A 27,253-nucleotide genomic window follows, 5' to 3' on the forward strand; every position below is an offset into this window, starting at 1 on the left:
CTTTAAAATAATGATGTTTATCTATATGTATAGGAACAATATCCTTGATATATTTTTAAGTAAGTAATAAAGGAGAAAAAACAAGTATAAAAGGAAGTGATTTTTATCAAAATATGGGTACATAAATGAGATCATATTTTCACAATTATTAAATTGATGGGGGCTTAATTTTCTCCTTTTGAGTTATGTTATCTTGCATCTTATCCTCCCAAGCAGAGTCAGAGTTTATCATCTCATGGAAAAAGGGGGCAGGTACTGGACCTGGCAGTAAGAGAGTGAACTTGAAAGTCAGGGTGTCATGAGAAAGGATCTGCTAAATGGATTTTTATTAACTTCTGCCAGTTAAGGACCAACTTAAAAACACCAAGGACAAGGAATAAAACTATAATTCACAAAAGAGAAAGTATTCATAACTCTATACTTCAATCATCACCCCACCCATGGCTCACATAACATAGTGAAAATTGGGTGGGGTACAGTAGAAAGCTGAGTGAGGTTGCCTGCATCCAGCCATCTTGGACAGAGTACAGTGTTCATCACAGTACGGATGGGTGCCTGGGCAGGCTCAGGAATGTTTCTTGAGTCCTCCTTGCTGCCATAGAGTGGCAGGAGAGGTGGGGTGGAACAAGAAAATTTCAGACAAGCTGTCTTGGAAACAAGGCTGTCAGGAGAGTTGACAATGTGAGTGGCGAGTCACCCTGCAGCTGCTAATCTTGGTCTCCTGGTGAGAATTTAAGGCTTTAATCACACAAAAATATCTATGTCGTATAGGACTTCATAGTAAGCAAGGGCAGCCTCTGTTTGGCAGGAGTTGCCTGGAAGAGTGTGTTGTTGAAAAAGCACTCAAAGACAATAGACCAAAATTCAAGTGCAGTCATCCTTACCCACTGTCCTGATGTCACCCCTTCTCCATTATTTACTTAAAGATGTGGCGTGTGTGGGTGCTCAATGTCCAACTCTTTGCGACCCCGTGGACTGTAACCCACCAGGCTCCTCTGTCCATGGAGTTTTCCAGGCAGGTATATTGGAGTAGGTTGCCATTTCCATCTCCATGTGATCTTCCCGACCCAGGGATAGAACCTGCATCTCCTGCACTGGCAGATGGATTCTTTACCACTGTATCAGCCAAAACAAAAAGCCACCATCCTGGAGCTTATGCAAAGATAGTCAAAAGAAAAAAAGGAGGAAAAGAATGTAAAAACAAACACCAATTGAGAAACACACACCAGAAAAATTGCTAACAATTCTCCATGAAATGAAATTCAAGATAGTGTGATTTCGCAGGGGAAAAAAAGTGTTCAAAGAAGAGATACAAGGACTCAAGGAATAAAAGATAAACAGTAAATAGATAAGAAAACTGAGTTGGCAGAGCTTAGAAAGAAATAGAAGAAAATATGTAATTATACAGAAATGAACATTACATTAAAAACAGAAGAAAAGAATTTCTAACATATTTTCAGAGGCATGGAGGATAAACTTAGAAGTGAAATGGAAAATAATACAGTATAAAATGATAAGATGAATGATAAATATGGAGTAAAAAGAAAGTCCAAAATAAGGATACTTGGTATCTCTGAAGAGAACATGAGAAATGAGACAGGAGGAAAAAAAAAAGAAGAAACCTGTATGCAGTTAGAACCAGACATGGAACAACGGACTGGTTCAAAATTGAAAAAGGAGTACGTCAAGGCTGTATATTGTCACCCTGCTTATTTAACTTATATGCAGAGTACATCATGAGAAATGCTGGGCTGGATGAATCACAAACTGGAATCAAGATTGCCAGGAGAGATATTAACAACTTCAGATATGCAGATAACACCACCCTAATGGCAGAAAGCAAAGAGGAACTAAAGAGCCTCTTGATGAAGGTGAAAGAGGAGAGTGAAAAAGCTGGCCTATAACTCAACATTCAGAAAAATAAGATAATGGAATCCAGTTCCATCACTTCATGGTAAATAGATGGGAAAAAAATGTAAACAGTGACATACTTTATTTTTGGGGGGTTCCAAAATCACTGCTAATGGTGACTGCAGCCATGAAATTAAAAGACACTTGCTCCTTGGAAGAAAAGCTATGACAAATCTACACAGCATATTAAAAAGCAGAGACATCGCTTTGCTGACAAAGATCTGTATAATCAAAGTAGTAGTCATGTACAGATAGTAGATGTGAGTAATAATGTCATGTACACATGTGAGAGTTGGACCATAAAGAAGACTGAACACCGAAGAAGTGATGCTTTTGAACTGTGGTACTGGAGAAGGCTCAAGAATTCCTTGGACAGCAAGGAGATCAAACCAGTCAATCCTAAAGGAAATCAACCCTGAATACTCATTGAAAGGATTGATGCTGAAGGTGAAGCTCCAATACTTTGGCCACCTGATGTGAAGAGCCAACTCATTGGAAAAGACCCTGATGCTGGTTAGGATCGATGGCAGGAGGAGAAGGGGACGACAGAGAATAAAATGGTTGGATGGCATCACCGACTCAATGGATATAAGTTCAAACAAACTCCAGGAGACAGTGAAGCACGGGGAAGCCTGTCATGCTGCAGTCCATAGGGTCACAAAGAGTCAGACATGACTGAGTGACTGAACAACAATGGTAAAAATAGGACATTTTATTGCAATGAAAGCAAAGCGGAATTTACAGACTGAAAGAACACGTCATTTGAGGAGAAACATGCTCACTGCTTAGTATTGAAACATATCCAGTGCTTATGGATTTCAAAGATAATGAAAAAGTTCTGTGGACATCTAGATAACATCGAGTTACCTATTGAAGGAAAGTTCGTTCTGGTGTTAGCCTTCCTGGTTGCACTCTCCAGTGCAAGAACACAGTATAGGAACAGATACCAAATCCTCAGGGAAAGAAAATATGACTCTTTAATTTAAAACCCAGCCAAATTCATATTCAATTACATAAGCCACAGATAGACATTTTAAATATGCAAAGGAGAGTGTGGGAATCTTAGTTCCAAGAAGCCCTTCCTGAAAAATATGACAGGTTGAAATCAAGCCAAGCAAGCAATGGAGAAAACATAAGCATAATATTGAGTTCTGAATACATAGAGCTCAGGCTAACAAGCTGTGGGTGTATATTATACTTATAGAGGAACATTGCTCTTAGAGAATAGATCCCTTATACATTGAGTGGTATCTAGCCTGCTGTTTGTCTGGGGAGAGATGATACCTCATTGCTCAGATGTTCCTGGTAAACACAATCCTGAGAAATGAACCAGATAGAAAGTAGGACCTTGTGGTCTTGGCGTACACAGCCAAGACTGCACTCAATGCTATTCCTCTTCCAACAGGTATCTTAGTTGCATGGACTATTTTAATGTGTCAAATTTATCAATCTTCCTTTTTGATTTGTGACTTACAGGTTTTGTTTCTTAAAATTCTTTGTCTGCCTCCATGCTATAATGACGTTCCCTTTAATCTATCTGATATTTATGGGCTTTTATGTCCATCTAGAATTTATTTTTGTGTATAGTGTAAAGCTGTATAAGTATAACCAGTTGTCTCAGAACCATCCCCCCTTCTGTATCACATCAGGTTTCCATACATCACTATGTGATTCTGAGCTCACTATTTTGTCCCACTGCTCTGTCTATTTCTGCACCAGTATCACACTTTCTCAGTTTCTATAATTTTATAACCCTCTTTTATATTTGATAGGACAAGTCCTCAATGTTGTTCTTCATTAAAATTGGCTTGCGTATTCTTGACCTGTTGCTCTTTCATATAAATTTTAAGAGCAGCTTATCCAGTTTCATGAACAACTGCAGATTTTGATTAAAATGGCTTTAATCTATAGATCAGTTTAAGAGATTTCTGCAAATAACAGAATCCACAAGGGAAAATGGTTTAAACAATAAGAACATTTGTATCTTACATGATAAGAAGGCTCTGGGAATGGAGCAGCAGCAGATGATGTAAAATCAATGACCCAGACTGTCCATTTTCCTATCTTAGTGGTTAGCCTTCCCCGGCTGGCTTCCACCTTCAGGGTCCAGGAACCTGGTACAGATTCAGATAGCATGTCATCCTATAAATGTATTCCAGGAGAAGAAGGGAAACTTCTTTTTACATATCCTTCTTTTCCTCAAGGAGGAAAGTCTTTTCCAAAAGAATTTTTTTTTTCTAGCTGACTTTTCCTCCAGGCCCATAATCAAAAACAAGATGTTCAAATCATTTATATTCTTAGTATTTTTTGTTAGCCATCTATCATTCTCAGACAGAAGTGTGTTCAAATCTTCAGTGTTGGAGAACAAAATGGCAACCTACTCCAGTATTCTTGCCTAGAGAATCCCATGGATGGAGGAGCCTGGTGGGCTACAGTCCACAGGGTCACAAAGAGTCAGACACTACTGAGCGACTTAACTAACTAACTAACTAGCTAACTATCATTCTCTGATAGAAGTGTGTTCAAATCTTCAGTGTAACCGATTTATCACTATCATCTTATTCAGTTCTTTGGGTTGTTGATTCAGTTATCTATATTAATACTAATTGTTTTTTTTTTAAAATTTGGGATTAGAGCTCACTTTAATTGGAGGGTGTTTTGTTTGTACCATTGTTTTCTTTCATTCTCTCTTGTACTCTTCCCTTCCTAATAGTTTGCACAGTTCCTTAGCCCCTAATCAAGAATCAGGTCCTTATTTATATTGGTGGCTTGGGTCTCCTGCTGTGTGGTAATATTACACTAGCCAGAAGCAGCATGGTTCAGTCTCTGGGGGTGAAACTAGGCCACCTGTTTCAAGTACCAGGGAGTACTTTTAGTTCCCAAAGCTCAGTAGAAGATGCCTGCCTGTTTCTGGACTTGGAGCACAGTAGGTCTGAGTCTTCATGTTGGTGACCTTAGAGATATTTTTTCTCTCTCCTATTCTCCCCTTATCTTTTCTTTGCCTTTAAATTTCCATATGTCTTTCTGACTTTCTGTATTTTATTAATCTTTGTTTTTGGAAGAGAGCAGAAGAATCAAAGCATGAACCTATAGCACCATCTCTACTGGCATTCCACACACTATATTTTGCAATCAGGAAAAAAAAGTATTATTTTAGGGAAAAAAGAATCTCCTCAGTTTCTGTCCTCTGAACATAACTTTTGCTCTTCTCTATTTTATTAGAATCATTCCTAGAAACAAAGCCTTCTGATTTTTTTTTTTTTTTTTTGAGTGTGTGATTTGAATACTCTTCAGTTCAGTTCAGTTCAGTCACTCAGTCGTGTCCGACTCTTTGCGATGCCATGAATCGCAGCTCTTAAAGGCTGGTTATTGAAGGGAAGAGGGAGAAAAAACATTTAAATCTAGTTTGTAGAAACTCTGATTTGTCAAGCTCTTAACTCAGTGTTGAGACCGCTTTTGTCCTCTTTAAACTGGGCAGTCGGGTGTAAACTGAGTGGTTTACTCAGTGGATGGCAAAAATAGGAACGAGGAGTGCCTTATTAGCCCATCTCTCCTGCCAAAGTTAATATTTTACCCTCCTTTGCTCTTCTTTAGTGTTTTAGTCAAGCAGTCTTAACTGACTTTGTCAATGGCATTTTCCACCAGACTGAAAAAAATAAGATTGTTCCATAGCTAGCTGCTGTCAACATTAGGAACTACTTGGTCCTATGAACTGAATATTCCCTGCTTAATGTTTTTCCATTCCATGAACCTGTCTAAGCAATTCCTATCACTTCCCTCGGTTCTTTTCTTTTCAAGCCCATATAGTTACTATTATCTCTATTTCTTGGTGTGCTTAGTGGAGGAAAGCAAGAATGTAGACATTTTAATCTTCTGTCCTGAGGCGCTGTCTCAGCACTGGTGTTTGTATGTGTTCTGTTTCATGGATTATCCTGATGGCTGGCAGCTATTTCGTGTTCAGAACACCATGAAGTACTTTATAGCTGAGCTTATCAGTATGAGGCTGGCTTATTTTCTAAACCATGAAGCACAAGCTCCACTTGTTTTCTAATGTGTTCCTTAACTTCTTGGTTCTCTTGTGAATACACATACAATTAAGCCATTGAACTAGGTGATCTTCCTGAATCCAGCACTTGAGAGGAAGAGATGAAGATAGTAATGGCCATCTGATAGTTCTGAAACAGCCTCAAAGTGGATGGTAAAAATTGCTTCAGGCTTTCCTTTCTGTTTGACTTTCTTTTCCATTTCCCCGTCTTGCTTTCTTTAATATTCCTTCTCCCTGTAAGGAAACCAGCTTAAAGCCTATTTGATTTTTGTTCCAAGTTCTTTTTTCTAGAGTGCAAAATGAAAGGCATCTAAAATAATTCTGGTTATTACCCCAACAATCATTGTTTTGTATATATGTATGTATATACTCACATCATTAATCATTATTATATCATATTATGTCTTTGTGTATATTGACTCATTTTGTTAGCAATTATATGTCAATATATTAACTCACATTATTAATCATTTATATATGTTAAGCATACATATGTATATATATATGTGTGTGTGTGTGAATAGATATATGTATATGTATTTGTGTGTATATAAGCCAATTCCTGAAGTTTAGTCCCCACTGCCCATCTGCGCCACAAGCTGCCCCAAATATTTGCCACTTCTGAGATTTACTATTTCAGTTAATAGAATCATTATGTAATAAGTAACTGAAACTAGAAACCACAGAGTAACTCTGTGTGTTTCTTACCATTTACGTTCAATTGCCTCAAAGTTCTGTTGCTTCTACATTGAAGCATCGGTTCTAGCCTCTCCTTCCCAGACATTCTACCACTGTCTTTACTCTGACTTTGATAGTCTGTCCTGGAAATTTTCCTGTGCACTTGCTTCTTCACTTGCAGACAGAACACTCTTCCTTTTTATCAGTTCTTAATCTGACTTCTAGTTATATTTCTAAAACATACATTTGCTTCTCTCATGCCTCAAAACATTTGATAACTGTCTGTTGTCCTACACAATAAAGTTCAAACTGCTCAACATTCAAGGTCTAAAACCTCCGCTGCCAGTCTAACTTTTGGCTTTCCTTTCTGGTCCTCAGCTTCACTCTATCCTCGTCCCTCCTCCCCGCGGTCAGCTGATGCTTGTATTGACTCTCTATTTTTGCATATGTCGTTCCTGTGAGAGATATAATGTACCAGACAACTGAGATTATTTCATCTGGGCTGTTGCAATAGGAAGAACGTTCATTTATGAGGAACATCTCAAAAGAAAGGGAGCCTGGGGTCTTTCAGATGCATATAGACAAAGAAGCTAGATGCATCATTTGTGCAGTGTAGAGTAGTCATGAGAATGATAGAGACAGGTCTTATTTTGAAATGTTCTAGGGGAGGGTGGTTCGTCAAGGTTAGCCAGATCTTGAGGACAAAGCAGTGGAAGTATTTCTTTATCATTATGCCATTTTGGGGGAGCAGGCCTCAGGTAAAGTTCAACACTGTCACTTCTGTACTGACTGTTAATTGCAAATCCCACTTCCCCCATCTCTTATTGGGTTTTCTTCCTTTAGCTCAGTGCTTTGAAGGTTGATCCATATGTACTGAACCACTTGGATTTTTTTGTCCTCTGACTTTCAGGTGAGGAATCAACAGGAGATTTAAGAGCTGAAGGAGAGAGAGGCTTGAGGTAGTTATTCTCCTTGTCCTTTTCTCTGCCAGTTGCGGAGGTGGTTGGGTTCTTCCAAGGCCCATCACACCACGGCCCCAGCTCCTCCAGGTCACCAATAACCTCATCCCCCTCCCTCCTTCACTCCCTCCTGTGTCTCCTCAGAGCTAGGGGTGTTAACGACTCTCTGTCTAGTCCCAGAGAAACTCACCATTCCTTATTGGTTTCTTTACCTATTCCCTTTATTGAATTCGTTTCAGTTAAAACATTTTGTGTGTCCTCTCTGTTTTCTGGCAAAACCTTGAATGATTCAGTCCCTCAACCTGGAAAAGTTCCTCCACTTTTCAGCCTAGAGTATATCTGCTCCCTGTTTAGGACATATTTCACACAGAAATTTCTCCAGCACCCTCTTCTGTGCACTTGTAGAATTTTGACCATGATTTGTGGTGTGATTATATCTTTGTGAACAGTCTCCTCCTCTGTACTTTGTTGTGAGTACAAGGGGAGGACATAATTTCTGCCCGTTGTTATTTCCAGACCCTATCACAATGCCTGGTACCATAAGTATTTGGGAAGTGTTGATTAGCTGAATAAATGACTAAATTGCTTCATCATCATAATGAGGGATTTATCAAGAAAGATGGAAGTGAATGATCATTTAATTCATTCTTTTGCCCTATATGTTAGTCCTCTTGTGGAAAAAAAGGAATTAAAAAAACTCAGTTCAGTTCAGTTCAGTCATTCAGTCATGTCCAACTCTTTGTGACCCCAGGGACTGCAGCACAAAAGACCTCCCAGTCCATCACCAACTCCCAAAGTTTACTCAAACTCATGTTCATTGAATCGGTGATGCCATCCAACCTTCTCATCCTCTGTTGTCCCCTTCTCTTCCTGCCTTCAGTCTTTCCCAGCATCAAGTTCTATTCAAATGAGTTGGTTCTTTGCATCAGGTGGCCAAAGTGCTGGACTTTCAGTTTCACCATCAGTCCTTCCAATGAATATTCAGGACTGAGTTTCTTTAGGATGGATCTCCTTGCTATCCAAGAGACTCTCAGGAGTCATCTCCAACACCAGAGTTGGAGCATCAGTTCTTCACTGCTCAGCTTTCTTTACAGTCCAACTCTCACATCCATACAAGACTACTGGAAAAACCATAGCTTTGACTAGACAGACCTTTCTTGACAGAGTAATGTCTCTGCTTTTTAATATGATGTCTAGGTTGGTCATAACTTTCCTTCCAAGGAGTAAGCATCTTTTAATTTCATGGCTGCAGTCACCATCTGCAGTGATTTTGGAGCCCCCCAAAATAAAGTCTGTCACTGTTTCCACATCTATTTGCCATGAAGTGATGGAACCAGATGCCATGATCTTAGTGTTCTGAATGTTTAGCTTTGAGCCAACATTTTCACTCTCCTCTTTCACTTTCATCAAGAGGCTCTTTAGTTCTTCTTCGTTTTCCTCTATAAAGGTGGTATCATCTGCATATCTGAGGTTATTGATATTTCTCCTGGAAATCTTGATCCCAGCTTGTGCTTCTTCCAGCCCAGCGTTTCTCATGATGTGCCCTGAATATAAGTTAAATAAGCAGGGTGACAATATACAGCCTTGATGTACTCCTTTTCCTATTTGGAACCAGTCTTTTGTTCCATGTCTAGTTCTAACTGTTGCTTCCTGACCTTCATACAGATTTCTCAGGAGACAGGTCAGGTGGTGTGGTATTTCCATCTCTTTCAGAATTTTCCACAGTTTGTGGTTATCCACACAGTCAAAGGCTTTGGCATAGTCAATGAAACAGAAGTAGATGTTTTTTTGGAACTCTCTTGCTTTTTCGATGATCCAACAGATGTTGGCAATTTGATCTCTGGTTCTTCTGCTTTTTCTAAATCTAGCTAGAACATCTGGAAGTTCACGGTTCATGTACAGTTGAAGCTTGGCTTGGAGAATTTTGAGCATTACTTTCCTAGTGTGTGAGATGAGTGCGGTAGTTTGAGCATTCTTTGGCATTGCCTTTCTTAGAGATTGGAATGAAAACTGACCTTTTCCAGTCCTGTGGCCACTGCTGAGTTTTCCAAATTTGCTGGCATATTGAGTGCAGCACCTTCACAGCATCATCTTTCAGGATTTGAAATAGCTCAACTGGAATTCCATCACCTCCACTAGTTTTGTTCATAGTGATGCTTCCTAAGGCCCACTTGGCTTCTCATTCCAGCATGTCTGGCTCTAGGTGAGTGATCACACCATCATGATTATCTGAGTCATGAAGATCTTTTTTGTATAGTTCTTCTGTGTATTCTTGCCACCTCTTCTTAATACCTTCTGCTTCTGTTAGGTCCATACCATTTCTGTCCTTTATCGAACCCATCTTTACATGAAATGTTCCCTTAGTATCTCTAATTTCCTTGAAGCAATCTCTAGTCTTTCCCATTCTATTGTTTTCCTCTATTTCTTTGCACTGATCACTCAGGGAGGCTTTCTTATCTCTCCTTGCTATTCTTTGGAACTCTGCATTCAAATGGGAATATCTTTCCTTTTCTCCTTTGCCTTTTGCTTCTTTTCACAGCTGTTTGTAAGGCCTCCTCAGACAACCATTTTGCCTTTTTGCATTTCTTTTTCTTGAGCATAGTCTTGATCACTGCCTCCTGTACAATGGCATGAACCTCCATCCATAGTTCTTCAGGCATTCTGTCTAATCTAATCAGATCTAATCCCTTGAATCTATTTGTCACTTCCACTGTGTAGTAGTAAGGGATTTGATTTGGGTCATACATGAATGGTCTAGTGGTTTTCTCCACTGTCTTCAATTTCAGTCTGAATTTGGCAATAAGGAGTTCTTCATCAGAGCCAGTCAGTTCCCAGTCTTGTTTTTGCTGACTGTATAGAGCTTCTCCATCTTTGGCTGCAAAGAATATAATCAATCTGATTTCGGTGTTGACCATCTGGTGATGTCCATGTGTGGAGTCTTCTCTGGTGTTGCTGGAAGAGGGTGTTTGCTATGATCCAGTGTGTTCTCTTGGCAGAACTCTATTAGCCTTTGCCCTGCTTCATTCTGTACTCCAAGGCCAAATTTGCCTGTTACTCCAGGTGTTTCTTGACTTCCTACTTTTGCATTCCAGTCCCCTATAATGAAATGGACGTCTTTTTTTCAGTGTTCTAGTAGGTCTTCTGGTCTTCAATAGAACCGTTCAACTTCAGCTTCTTCAGCGTTACTGGTCAGGGCATAGACTTGGGTTACCATGATATTGAAAGGCAAACGAACAGAGATCTTTCTGTCATTTTTGAGATTGCATCCAAGTACTGCATTTCAAACTCTTTCTTTTTTTTTTTTACTGTGATGGCTACTTCATTTCTTCTAAAGGATTCTTGCCCACAATAGTAGATATATTGGTCATCTGAGTTAATTTCACCCATTCCAGTCCATTTTAGTTTCCTGATTCCTAGAATGTTGACCTTCACTCTTGCCATTTCCTGTTTGACCACTTCCAATTTGCCTTGACTCATGGACCTAACATTCCAGGTTCCTATGCAATATTGCTCTTTACAGCATTAGACCTTGCTTCCGTCACCAATCACATCCATAACTGGGTGTTGTTTTTGCTTTGGCTCCAGCTCTTCATTCTTTCTGGAGTTATTTCTCCACTGATCTCCAGTAGCATATTGGGCACCTACCAACCTGGGGAGTTCACCTTTCAGTGTCCTATCTTTTTGCCTTTTTGTACTGTTTTTCGGGTTCTCAAGGCAAGAATACTGAAGTGGTTTGCCATTCCCTTCTCCAGTGGTCCACATTTTGTCATACACAGAAAAATACACAAAAGAACTTTACAAAAAAGATCTTCATGACCTAGATAATCATGATGGTGTGATCACTCGCCTAGAGCCAGACATTCTGGAATGTGAACTCAAGTGGGCCTTAGGAAGCATCACTATAAACAAAGCTAGTGAAGGTGATGGAATTCTGGTTGAGCTATTTCAGATTCTAAAAGATGATGCTGTGAAAGTGCCAGCAAATTTGGAAAACTCAGCAGTGGCCACAGGACTGGAAAAGGTCAGTTTTCATTCCAATCCCTAAGAAAGGCAATGCCAAAGAATGCTCAAACTACCACACAATTGCACTCATCTCACACGCTAGCAAAGTAATGCTCAAAATTCTCCAAGCCAGGCTTCAACAATATGTGAACCATGAACTTCCAGATGTTCAAGTTGGTTTTAGAAAAGGTAGAGGAACCAGAGATCAAATTGCCAACATCTGTTGGATCGTCAAAAAAGCAAGAGAGTTCCAGAAAAACATCTATTTCTTCTTTATTCACTATGCCAAAGCCTCTGACTGAGTGGATCACCACAAACTTTTAAAAATTCTGAAAGAGATGGGCGTATTAGACCACCTGACCTGCCTCTTGAGTAATCTATATGCAGGTCAGGAGATAACAGAACCATACATGGAACAACAGACTGGTTCCAAATAGGAAAAGGAGTACGTCAAGGCTGTATATTGTCACCCTGTTTATTTAACTTATATGCAGAGTACATCATGAGAAACGCTGGGCTGGATGAAGCACAAGCTGGAATCAAGATTGCAGGGAGCAATATCGATAACCTCAGGTATACAAATGACACCACCCTTATGGCAGAAAGGAAAGAAGAACTAAAAAGCCTCTTGATGAAAGTGAAAGAGGAGAGTGAAAACATTGGCTTAAAGCTTAACATTCAGAAAACTAAGATCATGGCATCCAGTCCCATCACTTGATGGGAAATAGATTGGGAAACAGTGGCAGATTTTATTTTGGGGGGCTCCAAAATCACTGCAGATGGTGACTGCAACCGTGGAATTAAAAGACGCTTGCTCTTGGAAAATAAAAATTTATGACCAATCTAGATAGCATATTAAAAAGCAGAGATATTACTTTGCCAACAAAGGTCCATCTAGTCAAGGCTATGGTTTTTCCAGTAGTCATGTATGGATGTGAGAGTTGGACTATAAAGAAAGCTGAGTGCTGAAGAATTGATGCTCTTAAACTGTGGTGTTGGAGAAGACTCTTGTGAGTCCCTTGGACTGCAAAGTTCCTTGGACTGATTTCCTGAATATTCATTGGAAGGACTGATGTTGAAGCTGAAACTCCATTACTTTGGCCACCTATTGCGAAGAACTGACTCATTTGAAAAGACCTTGATGCTGGAAATATGGAAGGCAGGAGGAAAAGGGGACAACAGAGGATGAGATGGTTGAATGGCACCGCCGACTTAATGGACATGAGTTTGAGTAAACTCTGGAAGTTGGTGATGGACAGGGAGACCTGGCGTGCTGGTCTGCTGCAGACTGGTGTGCTGCAGTCCATGGGGTCGTAAAGAGTCAGACATGACTGAGTGACTGAATTGAAATGATCTGAATTGTTCATGGGGTTCTCAAGGCAAGGTTACTGAAGTGGTTTGCCATTCCCTTCTCCAGTGGACCATGTTTTGTCAGAACTCTACACCATGACCCGTCCGTCTTGGGTGGCCCTACAGTGCATGGCTCACAGTTTCATTGAGTTAGACAAAGCTGTGGCCCATGTGATCAGATTGGTTAGTTTTCAGTGATTGTTATTTTCAGTCTCTGCCCTCTGATGGAGAAGGATAAGAGGCTTATGGAAGCTTCCTGTAGGGAGAGACTGACTGAAGGGGAAACTGGGTCTTGTTCTGATGGGCAGGGCCATGCTCAGTAAATCTTGAATCCAATTTTCTGTTGAAGGGCGGGGCTGTGTTCCCTCCCTGTTATTTGACCTGAGGCCAAACTATGGTGCAGGTAATGAAGATAATGATGACCTCCTTTAAAAGGTCCCATGCACACACTGCTACACTCAGTGCCCCCAGCCCTGCAGCAGGCCACTGCCAACCCACACCTCTGCCAGAGACTCCCGGACACTCACGGGCAAGTCTGGGTCAATCTCTTGTGGGGTCACTGCTCCTTTCTCCTGGGTCCTGGTGCACACAAGGTTCTGTTTGTGCCCTCCGAGAGTCTGTTTCCCCAGTCCTGTTTAAGTTCCAGCGGCCCTATGGTGGGTTAATGGTGACCTCCTCCAAGAGGGCTCATGCCATATCCAGGTCTACTGCACCCAGAGCCCCTGCCCCTGCAGCAGTCCACTGCTGACCTGTACCTCCTCAGGAGGCACCCAGACACAGTTCTGGCTCAGTTTCTATGGGGTCTCTGGGTCCTGGTGTGCACAAGGTATGTTTGAGCCCCCTGAGCATCTCTGGAGGGTATGGGGTTTGATTTAAGAAAAGTATAACCCCCAAAATGGTGATTACTTATTTGATCAGTTGTATTTTCTTTTTGGTAGCAGGAATATCTGTTTGAGCATAGCATTTTTTTAAAGTTGTTTTTAAATTAAAAAAAGAAGAAAACAGAGAAACCAGGCCAACTAGTGCTTGATAAATATGCAAATCAAAAAGGCTTCTGTCCATGGAACTTTTCCAAAGAACAGTCAGAGATGCTGGGGGATATTTTGTTTACTTCCCTGTGGCATGAGTACTGCCTTCCCCAGGGGGGTGTAATGCCTAGGGCTGATCAACAGCCAGAGGAACTTGGAACTGTTTGTTCAATTTCATTGACCTATAAGCCACTTATGATGTTTCTCTTGTAAGATTCCCTTTTTACTTAGTGTATGTGTGCATTTATATATTTATTTAATCTACATTCATTTAGTGCATCTATAATGAAAATCAAAATTGGAATTAGAGAATAGATTTTTAAAATTTAGAAGCTAAGAACCATTCGAATTGTCCAAGTCAAGAATAAAACATGTACTTTATTCTCATTTGTTTGTGCTTTCATCTATTTTTTATTGGTCATAACCTCCATAGTGACACTACATATCCCATTAGATTGCATCAAAATTTTTTAGCTGTTTTTGCTGTTTCAGTTTTTTAACCCAGGTGTCTGACTGTAAATAATTTTCAACTTGGGCACATTATATTTTTAACAAATTCCTTTTAAAAATATAAGTTGTTTGGCCATGGCTGCCTAGAGTTTTGCTTTTCAAACAAAGATATTTTTGAAAGTGAAAGGGGCTACTTTTAATAATTGTCCCATGACAACAAGTTCAATCAGAGTGGGATGGTCCCATGACAGCTGGGACATATGCATGTCCTCAGCTATACTCCCCAACACTCATCCTGGTGCCTAAAATTTCTATCATTACAGTGTTGTTTCAAATGAAAAGATTTTTATTCCAGGAATCTTCTTTCTGAACTAGAGATAAATTACATGGGAACACAGATATGTTAATCTATCATCAGCCGTTAACAGCTTGGCAGAAATAACTAGCTGACTTGTTTCAGAGATCAGTCTGGACCAGAAGTTAGCAATTTTTTTTTTTTCTGTAAAGAGCCAGCTGGTAAATATTGTCGACTTCATGGACCATGGGGTCTGTGCTCAACCCTACTGTCATAGCAAAAAGCAGCCATAGGTAATATTTAAATTATTGAGTGGGCTCTGTTAAAATAAAACTCAATTTTTAAAAACAGATAGGGGCCAGATTTGGCTTACAGTGTTTTTTTTTTTTTTGCCTACTGTGGCTCTGGAGGAATGGGAGGCAAGCAGGTGAGTTTATAGCTATATAAAACTGTATATATTTACAGAACTATAAAACTTCTTTGCCATTTATCTTGCTGTCCTCAAGGCCAAGGCCCATGTGTTTGTTGCCTTAAGGGCTCAATATTCTTGTAACTTTGAGATTATAAACTTAATCTCAGATTGCCCTAAATTCAGAAAATCTGTGAGGGAGTTCCACTGGCAATCTTGTGTTCTTGAATATGTGATTTAGAGTAAGATTTCTGTGAAAAATCTTAAGATTTACTCCCGAATGATTTTGAAGCCCTTTGCAGTCTGATGGTTTGGAACCTGACTAACTTTATGCACCATATGGAGCCAAGGATGGGTTTTGCCACATCCTTGATCATATATGGCTGACAGTCAACAATGCGTTTGTCTTCAAAGCTTCACTGCTCTGTTTATATTTAATCACTGTCTTGATGAAACTCAACAAAGCTTGTGGAGGTGATGGAATTCCAGTTGAGCTATTTCAAATCCTGAAAGATGATGCTGTGAAAGTGCTGCACTCGGTATGCCAGCAAATTTGGAAAACTCAGCAGTGCCCCCAGGACTGGAAAAGGTCAGTTTTCATTCCAATCTCTAAGAAAGGCAATGCCAAAGAATGCTCAAATTGCACTCATCTCACACGCTAGTAAAGTAATGCTTAAAATTCTCTAAGCCAGGCTTCAGCAATATGTGAACTGTGAACTTCCAGATATTCAAGCTGGTTTTAGAAAAGGCAGAGAAACCAGAGATCAAATTGCCAGCATCTGTTGGATCATCGAAAAAGCAAGGCAGTTCCAGGAAAACATCTATTTCTGCTTTATTGACTATGCCAAAGCCTTTGACTGTGTGGATCACAATAAACTATGGACAATTCTGAAAGAGATGGGAATACCAGACCACCTGACCCACCTCTTGAGAAACTTATATGCAGGTCAGGAAACAACAGTTAGACATGGAACAACAGACTGGTTCCAACTAGGGAAAGGAGTACATAAGGCTGTATATTGTCACCCTGCTTATTTAACTTACATGCAGAGTACATCATGAGAAACGCTGGGCTGGAAGAAGCCCAAGCTGGAATCAAGATTGCCGGGAGAAATATCAATAACCTCAGATATACAGATGACACCACCCTTATGGCAGAAAGTGAAGAAGAACTAAAGAGCCTCTTGATGAAAGTGAAAGTGAAAGAGGAGAGTGAAAAATTTGGCTTAAAGCTCAACATTCAGAAAACTAAGATCATGGCATCTGGTCCTGTCACTTCATGGCAAATAGATGGGGAAACAGTGTTAGACTTTATTTTTCTGGGCTCCAAAATCACTGCAGATGGTAACTGCAGCCATGAAATTAAAAGATGCTTACTCCTTGGAAGGAAAGTTATGATCAACCTAGACAGCATATTAAAAAGCAGAGACATTACTTTGCCAACAGAGGTCCATCTAGTTAAGGCTATGATTTTTCCAGTGGTCACATATGGATGTGAGAGTTGGACTATAAAGAAAGCTGAGAGCCGAAAAATTGATGCTTTTGAACTGTGGTGTTGGAGAAGACTCTTGAGAGTCCCTTGGACTGCAAGGAGATCCAACCAGTCCATCCTAAAGGAAATCAGTCCTGGGTGTTCATTGGAAGGACTGATGTTGAAGCTGAAACTCCAATTCTTTGGTCACCTGATGCGAAGAGCTGACTCATTTGAAAAGACCCTGATGCTGGAAAAGATTGAGGGCCGGAGAAGGGGATGACAGAGGATGAGCTGGTTGAATGGCATCACTGACTCAATCATGAGTTTGGGTGGACTCCGGGAGTTGGTGATGGGTAGGGAGGCCTGGCGTGCTGTGGTTCATGGGGTCGCAACGAGTCGGACATGACTGAGCGACTGAACTGAACTGAACTGAAGCCTGCTTCTCTTTTATTCTTGCATTGTTTGTTATCAGCTTATTGTTGTATTTCTCTTACCCACCATTTCAGATTCCCATCTGTGTCTCTGAAAAATACTCTTTTACATAAGTTATTGGGGGTTCCCAGTTTGCTCAGTGTTAAAGAATCTGCCTGCCAATGTATAAGAGACTCAGGTTCTATCCCTGGGGTCAGAAGATCCCCTGGAGTAGGAATTGGCAACTAGCTCCAATATTCTTGCCTGTACAATTCCATAGACAGAGGAGCCTGGTGGGCTACAGTCCATGGGGTGGCAAAGAGTCGGTGGACTGAGCATGCACACACACACAATGGCCCATAATAGCTTTGTTCAACTGTAATTAACTTTACAGAAGCAAATTTATATTATTTCATGTGTAAAAGTATTTTTATATACTTCATAGATTTTCCAAGTATGTAAGTACTTCATCTCCTTTTTGCTTATACTTTTACTCAATTAATTACCAAAAGCATTTAAGGCAACCCTCAGCAAAAATATAAAAATTCATAGTGAACAAATATTTTCTGAGTGCTTACTGTATGCCAGACACATACTGGAATGCAAGGCCAACTTTCAAGTCAAAAGGAAGAAAGAGAAAGTAGATGTAAGTAAAATGAAACCAAATCAACAAACTCAAAACCAAATTGTGCTACAAGAAATGATACAACTTTGAACCTAGGGATTTTTTCTGAGCTTTTCAAAAGCCAAAGTAAAAGGTAAAAATGAATAGATTTTATAATTCCTTTGGCTTAGTAAAAGGAACACATCAAGAAAATTTCCTCTGCTGTTTTTCAGAATTAGGTTTCAGAGTGTCTGATCCCGATTCACAAATGTGAATTTTGAAAACATTTGCTTTCTCTTACAGTCTAATTTTCACTTTTAAGTTTGATTTTTTTTCCTCTTTAAAATATTAATTCTTGGGAATTCCCTGGCTGTCCGGTGGTCAGAGCTGCACACTGTCATTGCTGAGGGCCGTGCTTCCATCCCTGATTGGGGAACTAAGATCCCATAAGCCATATGACACAGCCAGATGTTTTTAAGAAATTAGTTCTTTTAAGTTTAGAGACATTATTTTGTATCTCTCTATCTTTGCTATCCAGTACTTGATACACATTGGATGATCAATATTTAGCCAAAGATGCATCAAAATTAGTATTATCCTCATTTTTCTTCTAAAGACATAAGAACCTAAAAATCATAAAAGTTGTGAGGTTGGGGAACATAATCTATAGTACTGCTTTCACTTCTGATAACAATTACAAGCTCAGGAATTCTCAAGACCATGCTCAAACTCCATAATTTGCTAGAAGGTCTCACAGAATTCACTGAAAGCTGTTACACGTATGGTCATGGTTTATTATGAGAAAAAAATACAAATTGAAGTCAACCAAGGGAGAGGTGCATAGGCAGAGCCCAGAAAGGTCCCAGAGTGGTGCTTCCAGTTGTCATCTTTCCGTGGAGTCATGGAGAACATTAACTTCTCCCAGCAGTGATATGAGACAACATGCATCAAACGTTGCCGGCCAGGGAAGGTCACTCGAGCCTTGGCATCTAGAGTCTTAGCTGGGGTTTGGTCACTAAAACCTATATGGCTGCCCTCTCTCTCCACGCCCTCTGGAGGTCAACTGATATCATGTGACCCAAAGCCTCCACCCTAAATCACATTGTTGATGTGCCTCAAAGCCACTATGCTAAGTTATGTTGTTATTGTCTGGCTTGCCCAGGGCACCCAGGTAAACAAAGACACTTTATCAAGGCTGGACATCCCAAGGACTTAGAGGTTACCTCCCAGGAGACAAGAGCAAAGACCAGACCTTTCTTTGGGTGAGCGTACTTCTTTCCTACGCACAAGGTCAACACCGTGGTTAGTGAATCAAATATCTGATGTTGACCAGGACACCATGGGCTCGTTTATTGGGGAACACAACTAGTACTTTCCATGATATAGAGTGCTAAAGTTGAAATAAGCATAATCCTTGACTTTCCCTTTTTAGAAAATAAAACCCTAAAATAAAATAAAATAAAATAATTGACCCTGTTTTTCTTTTGAGCATGTGATTTATGTTAGAATAAAAAGTTCAAGCATCTTAGAAAAAAAATTATTTCTTCCTTTTGATGGTTTTAAAAAGCTGTCTTTTACATTTCAAGAGTTCTGACATTTCATTGAGGTCCTTGTTTATCTTATCCATTCTCTTTATGATTCTAAAGCTATAAGTTACATAGCTTTAAGATTTTAGGATTTCATGTTACATTTCTTTTAAGCTTCTATTCCTCAGAGGGGTTTTTTTTTTTAATTCTTAAAAGGTCTTTATTCTTTTTTAATCTCTGAGCATTTTTCAGGTTTGTTTCTTAAGGTATAGAAAGCATAAGTTGCAAAACAGAAAAAGAGACACAAATGTATAGAACAGACTTTTGGACTCTGTGGGAGAAGGCGAGAGTGGGATGTTTCGAGAGAACAGCATCGAAACATGTATATTATCTAGGGTGAAACATATCACCAGCCCAGGTTGGATGCATGAGACAAGTGCTTGGACCTGGTGCACTGGGAAGACCCAGAGGGATCGGGCGGAGAGGGAGGTGGGAGGGGGAATCGGGATGGGGAATACATGTAAAACCATGGCTGATTCTTGTCAATGTATGACAAAAACAGCTACAATATTGTAAAGTAATTAGCCTCCAACTAATAAAAAAATAAAAAAAAAAGAAAGCATAAGTTCACTTTTTATTCCAGGGAGCACTAATTTTGATGATTCAGGGCAAATTTATCTCCCTCTGTAAAGTAAGCTCCATGCATGCAGGAATTTTTTTTTTTTTTTTTAACTTTCACATGTGTAGCCCTGGTGCCTATTTCACTACTTGACAAATGCGCTCAGTACATATTTGTTGTGTCAAATAACAGTTTTCAAAAAGTTGAAAACCTAATCCTTGCAAAAAGCTAAAATAAGCATGTATCAAAGATGTAGTTAACTCACTAATGAGAGAAGTCAACAAGATAGTGGTCAGTTCTAAAATAGGCACTGAAAGAATGCAGGCACAAGATTGCTGTGTGTGGTTGCTTACTAAGTTGCTTCAGTCATGTCTGACTGTTTGTGACCTGATGGACTGTAGCCTGCCAGGCTCCTCCTCTGTCCATGGGGTTCTCCAGGCAAGAATACTGGGGTAGGTTGCCAGGCCCTCCTCTGGGGAATTTTCCTGATCCAGGGATCAAGCCCACATCTATTACTTCTCCTGTATTGGCAGGCAGGTTCTTTACCACCTGTATCTTCCAGGGCTTCCCTGGTGGTTCAGATGGTAAAGAATCTGCCTGTAATGCGGGAGACCAGAGTTCAATTCCTGGATCAGGAAGATCCCCTGGAGGACGGAATGGTTATCCACTCTCCAGTATTCTTGCCTGAAGAATCTCATGGATAGAGGAGCCTGGCAGACTACAGTCCATAGGGTTGCAAAGAGTCGGACATAACTAACACTTTCACTGTCTTCCAGGACAATAAAATTTTTAATTATGGGCTTATCTTTTCTTCTGCGCAGAAGCCATTCCCATTTCTACTTGAATAAAATTCATTTGCATTGCTACAGGACATCATTTTCATAATGTCAAGCTATTCTTTCTTGCCCCAGTGACTTCCTGAGTGACAGCATTCACCCTCCTTGTTTTGAACTTCTGTTCAGTTATTGCCCAGTTATTACTGGGTACCCATCCTCAGCATATGTGTTCAGACCACAAGCCTCATGATGATTTCCCTGTGTTTGCTTCTTATCTCCTTTCCGTGTAGACCAGTCACACTCAGATTACAAGGGGCAAGCTTCCTGAGTGCTACAAGTTACCCTCCGTATGACGCTCAATAAAGGCCCTTACCCAGGGTCCTTGGTCTGCCCTCTTCCTTTTGTGACCTGTAGTGACCAAACTTTGAGCTTTGGGTGGCTTTCTGTGGTCTTTTGGGCATGCTATGCCCTCCTCTCCAGGACCTGTATGATAAATCATTTAGTTTCACATGCCTTTCTGAGTGTAATTTCTGTAGCCATGTTTAGAGTGAGCCTCAAAGACCCCACAAAGGGGACTTACCCCCCCCCCACCATTTACAATCCAGTTGATATCAGTTTTTCAGAAATTAACCTCTATCCTTTCAGAATTGTAAAGTATTCTAATCAGTAGTAAAAATTAATCCAAGTAAAGTTCAGGTATGACCTAAATCAAATCTGTTATGATTACACAGTGAAACTAATAAATAGATTCAAGGGATTATATCTGATAGAGTGCCTGAAGAACTATGGATGGAGATTCGTGACACTGTACAGGAGGCAAAACCATCCCAGAGAGAAATGTGAGAAGGCATAGTGATTGAGGAGGCTTTACAAATAGCTGAGAAAAGAAGAGAAATGAAAGGTAAGGGAGAAAGGGAAAGATATACCCAACTGAATGCAGAATTGCAGAGAGAGCAAGGAGAGATAAGAAAGCCTTTTTAAGTGAACGATTCTTGCCACTTCTACCTAATCTCTTCTGCTTCTGTTAAGTCATTACTCTTTCTGTCCTTTATTGTGCCCATCCTTGCACTATTCTTGTACCATCCTTGGTATTTCCAACTTTCTTGAAGAGATTTCTAGTCTTTCCTATTCTGTTATTTTTCTCTATTTCTTTGCATTTTTCACTTAAGAAAGCTTTCTTATCTCTCCTTGCTCTCTCTGCAATTCTGCATTCAGTTGGATATATCTTTCTCTTTATCCCTTGCCTTTCACTTCTCTTCTTTCCTCAGCTATTTGTAAAGCCTCCTCAGATAACCACTTTGCCTTCTTATATTTCTTTTTCTTTGGAATTGTTTTGGTCACTGCCTCCTGTACAGTGTCACAAACCTCCGTTCACAGTTCTTCAGTCACTCTGCCTACCAGATCTAATCCCTTGAATCTGTTCATCACCTCCACTGTTTAATCATAAGGGATTTGATTTAGGTTATACCTGAATGGCCTAGTGGCTTTCCCTACTTTCTTCAATTTAAGCCTGAATTTTGTAATAAGGAACTGATGATCTGAACCACAGTCAGCTCCTGGTATTATTTTTGCTGACTGTATAGAGCGTCTCCATTTTCCTCTGCAATGAATATAATTAATCTGTTTTAGGTATTGATCATTTGGTGAGGTCCATGTGTAGAGTCATCCATGTATTGTTGGAAAAAGCTGTTTCCTATGACCGCTGTGCTCTCTTAGCAAATCTCTGTTAGGCTTTGCGCTGCTTCATTTTGTACTCCAAGGCCAAATTTGCCTGTTTCTCCAGATAGCTCTTGGCTTCCTACTTTTGCATCCCAATCCCCTATGATAAAAAGGACATCTTTTGTTTTGGTGTTAGTTCTAGAAAGTGTTGTAGGTCTTCATAAAACCGATCAGCTTCAACTTCTTCAGCCTTAGTGGTTGGGGCATATACTTGGATTACTGTGATGTTGAATGGCTTGCCTTAGAAACAAACTGAGATCATACTGTCGTTTTTGAGACTACACCCAAGTTCTGCATTTTGTACTCTTTTGTTGACTATGAGGGCTACTCGGTTTCTTCAAAGGGATTCTTGCCCACGGTAGTAAATTTAATAGTCATCTGAGTTAAATTTGCCCATTCCCGTCCATTTTAGTTCACTGTTTCCTAAGATGTCAATGTTCACGCTTGCCATCTCCTGCTTGACCACGAACAATTTACCTTGATTCATGGACCTAACATTCCAGGTTCCTATGCAATATTGTTCTTTACAGCACTGGACTTGACTTTCACCACAAGATACACCCACAATTGAGTGTTGTTTCCACTTTAGCCCTGCTGCTTAATTCTTTCTAGAGCTATTAGTGATTGCCTTCTACTCTTCCCTAGTAGTTTTTGCTGTGTAATAAATAAGCCCCAAATTGTTTATGCCTACAGATCTTATACATTTGGAGAGGGAATAGCCAGGATGGTTTCCCTCTTTCTAGGATATCTGGGACCGCACTTAGAAAAATTTGGAGATCATGGGTAATTTAATGGCTGGGAACTAGAATCATCTGAAGGTTTGTTTGCATATATGTCTGGCACCTGGGCTGGAAGGGCTTAAAAACTGGAGCTGCTGACCAGAGCATCTACATGTGACTCCTCTGTATGGTTGCCTCCCTTTAAGCGTAGTGTCCTGAGGGTAGTTGGGCCTCTTACATGGTGTCTCAGGACTCCGGGCACAAGTATTCCATGCAGATGACACAGAAGCTACAGTGGCTTTTATTGCAACCTCAGAAGGCACATTTGATATCTCTTCTATATATTCTATTTGTTGTAGTGGTCTGAAGCCCACCTGGACTCAAGGGAGGAAGCATAGACCCTACCACTTGGTAGGAGGGTGGAAGAATGTGGAATAGGAGAGATTGCTGTGGCCATCTTGGAAAATGAAATTTGCCACAATGAGTGATTTTGTAGAGGCTTATTTCATATTAGCATATGAAATGAAATATGTCCTGTAGTTGTGAAGGGTATTTCCTTTTAGTTGAGCTATTGTCACTGTCCTGCATTTAGCTAGTCACACGCAATTTTCTTTGTGATGGGCTTTTCTTTCATCTTTTTCCTAATGTTACATTTTCTTAGTTTGGGTTCATTACCTCACTGATAAAGCTGTTTTAATATTTAATCTATTCCCAGTTCCAAAATCATTTTCTCAAGTGCCCATCAATTCCTTATAAGTGGTTAATTTAAATGGCCTTTGAAGCATGACTGCATCTGGCTAAGGCAAATCTAAATGTCAGCCTTGGAAGCATCCAGTGACATTCAGATGACTCCTTTCAGTACAGGGACTCTTTTTCTGTCACGTGGTCTATCTTGTCAAAAGAGGGCCAGGAATCGTGCCTTTCCCACTCCATATTTTTAGTGTTGTTGAAAAAAACTGGCACTCTAGAGGCATACAGACCTGCTTTAATCCCAGTTGCCTCATTTAGTTGTGTGAAGCAGTGCAAGTTTCTTAAAAATTATAGGTTAGTTTCCTCATCTATATACTGAAGGTAAAAATCCCCATTTTATAGAGTTGTAACAGGGAAATTAAATAATCAGAGAATCTTCTGATGTAGGGCCTAGTTTATAGGAAGGACTTAATAATAGCTAATGATGAGTTTGTAATAGGGAAATTAAGTAATTAAAGAACTTTCTGATGTAGGGCCTGGTTTATAGGAAAGACTCAGTAGTGGCTAATGATAAGAAACACTGCCTCTGCGTTTTCTGTGTTCATAAATTCCCTGTCAGTGTAATAGGTCTTAATCAAGCTCTTGCACCAATCATGCCGGTTTCCCTAGACAGAGAAGGGAGGAAGTATCCACACTAGGGATGATCTTTGAAGAAAGTGTCTTTTTTAAAGTTACCTTTTGCAGGTGGCAAAATAAAATTCACCTGAGAACAACCAGGGATGGTAACTTTAGGAGCCTGGAGTTGATGGAGGGCAACCCTTTGAAGGATATTTTGTCTCTACCAGGTTCTCCATGGATGGTGAACTGGGTTGCTAAAAGGGCAGGAAAAAAATTATTTCAAACAAGATGTCCCTTTGCCTGACCACCACAGGATTTTTACACCTTATTGTATATATACTAATATATGCACATTTAGAAATATATTTAGACTTTAGCAATATGTGCCATGTAAGAAATGTTACCAAATGTAGGATAGAATTTTCTCGTGTCCCTCAGGATTTCTCCACTTAAAATCTGTCTTTAATCTCCAATTATTGTAATAGTCATTATAGAGATGAAAAGTGTTTATTGGATTATTTTAAACTGTGAGAAAGCTTTGATTGACTGGGATTTATTGTCTTTCTGTGCGGCAGGTGGTGAAGTTTACCAAATCCTTCGAACTGATGTCCCCAAAGTGCAGTGCTGATGCTGAGAACAGGTAGGCGCGTGAGTTTCAGTTTTGTCTTTAATCCTCATCTTCGATCCTTGGTGTTGACAGCACTGCATAATTTCTGAGGACAGGAGTTGTTCTTTCTTCAGATCAGCAGGTGAAGCCAAGTATCACCACTTCTCTGTATTTCAGAGTTTAAATAAAAACTACACATAAAAAATACATGTATATATATATCTAAAACTGCTAATGAATAAAGTCGATTTTAGATTTTCCCTAACTACATAGATAACTTTTTTTTGTTTGCTTTATTTAGATCCTTTGTTTATCTTTCTCCCTTTTGTTTGCTTGTGTCTGACCAGTAACCCCGGGGGAAAGAGTAAGAGCTTCCAGTACTTCATTTTTCGGCCCCGTTGGTATCTTTGAGGTTCTAGCAGGGTAAAAGTAAGGGTTAGGGACAATCAGTGAGCTTTCTGTTAGCTTTGCATTACCCTCAATAATAGTTAAGCTGCTACAAAAAATATTGATTCTTTTTATTTTGGTCAGCTCTAGAAGTGCTTAAAAAGAAAAAAAAAATAGTGAAATTGACCAAAATGCAAAAATATGGACAAAGACAAATAAAGCATGATAATGATAATGATGACAATACCAGTGATGGTAATATCAGCTAGATAAGCTATTTCCATTCATTCGGTGCTGAGTGTGCCAGGTACTATCTAAATACTTTATAAACATTGAATTCTGCCAAACAACTCGATGAAGTAGGTATTATTCCTCATGCATGACAGAGGAGAAAACCAAGGTTCAGTGCATTTAGATGACTTGTTCAAGGTCCTGCAGCCAGTGAACGGTAGTTATACCTCAGAACAAGATCATCCAAGACCCTCTCAACCTCTGAATTTTGATCCCACTGCCACACATGGTTTATATAGAGTGAATGTCTGCTGGATTAATGTTGCCCAAATCTGGCTGGATCAATCAGAATCAAACCTGGAGAATTGAATAAAAACTAAAATTTCAGGACCCACATGAACAATTTTGATTCGATATGCTGAAAGTGAATCCCTAAAGATCCATGTACATATTCAAAAGGCTCCCTGGGTAATACCTGTTTCAAGATGTAATTGTTATGGGTAATTTGATTTTATATATCTATTATTGCCTTTAATTCAGAATATAGAAATCAGTACATTAAAATGGGCACTTCAGCTGCTTCACTTTTATCAAATGTATGAAATTTAATAAAATAGTCCATTTATAATTCCATTTATATTCTTTTTTTCCTGTTTTTGGCCACATCTCAAGGCATGCAGGATCTCAAGGCATGTAGATTTCCTGACCTACAAGGGATCAAACCCATGCCCTATAGGTAGAAGCATGGTGTCTTAACTGCTGGACTGCCAGGGAAGTGCCTATAGAGAATTCTTGAAAAAGCAGAATTATAGGAGCAGAAAGCAGGTCAGTAGTTGCCAGGATATGGAGGTAGAGACAAGGGTTTACTGCAAGGGGGTACAGGGAAATTTGGGGTTGTGAAGGAACCATTCTATGTCTTGCTTGTGGTGGCAGTTATATAGCTGCATTTGCAAAAACTTGCAGTACTATGCACTTAAAAAGCATAAATTTTACTGTTTATAAATTATACCTTAAAATGGGAAGCAAAAGACCTTCTGTAAGAGGTTTTTGTTTTCAGGAAATTGTATGCTCACATCCATATTTAATGTCATCTAATCTATACCTAACAAAGATTTAGACATAAAGTTACTAGTGATGTATTCATTTTCCTAAAAATTTCATGCAAAGTAGCATGTAACATTGGGTTGGCCAAAATGTTTGGGTTTTTCTGTAGCATTTTATAGAAATGTAAATGTTCTACTCATACTTACTCCTTTGGCTAATTACCACTTCATACAGGTTCTCTTTCTCATATGTGAAGGGGAAAGATTTCCTTTGAAATTCTAATACTTTAATATTGTTCTTAAAAAAAATACTAAATATGCCCTCATGGTCACTACAGAGTTAAGTATTTCATTATTTTTACTGCTGAGAGTACTTCTGTGTCAAAATGAAATGACCCAAGGCCTAGACTGCCCTTGGCAAACTTCTGATAATAAAAAAAAGGAAAGAAAAAAAGGTCAGATTTTCTTTAAAGAGGCATTTGAAAAGTGCCTTTGAACTTTGGCATTATGAGATAGTATTCTCCATCATTCTATTTGTGGCCTTTATGTAGAATATCCATTTATCCATTTATCTCAGAAGACCTTTCCTGCATTGTCTAGTAATTGTCCTCTGGTGGATGTGGGATCCTTTGGTCATTTATTGAAAGTTAAAGGAATAAAGACAAGTGGCTCTAGCATTTACTTTGCCAGTGGCCATGGAAG

The 27,253-nt window shown here is 39.6% G+C and overlaps 1 protein-coding gene across 1 annotated transcript in view; it reads left to right on the plus strand.

Moving 5' to 3' along the window:
- The window catches only part of PDE11A (phosphodiesterase 11A), a 402,070-nt gene that overhangs the window by 153,786 nt on the left and 221,031 nt on the right, over positions 1–27,253 (plus strand). Inside the window, exon 5 of the mRNA XM_020908326.2 lies at positions 24,859–24,923. Coding sequence (XP_020763985.2) covers positions 24,859–24,923 — 65 coding nt within the window. The remainder of the gene's footprint in view (positions 1–24,858; positions 24,924–27,253) is intronic.

Source organism: Odocoileus virginianus, chromosome 13 (genome assembly GCF_023699985.2).
Source record: "Odocoileus virginianus isolate 20LAN1187 ecotype Illinois chromosome 13, Ovbor_1.2, whole genome shotgun sequence".
NCBI classification, from domain to species: domain Eukaryota; kingdom Metazoa; phylum Chordata; class Mammalia; order Artiodactyla; family Cervidae; genus Odocoileus; species Odocoileus virginianus.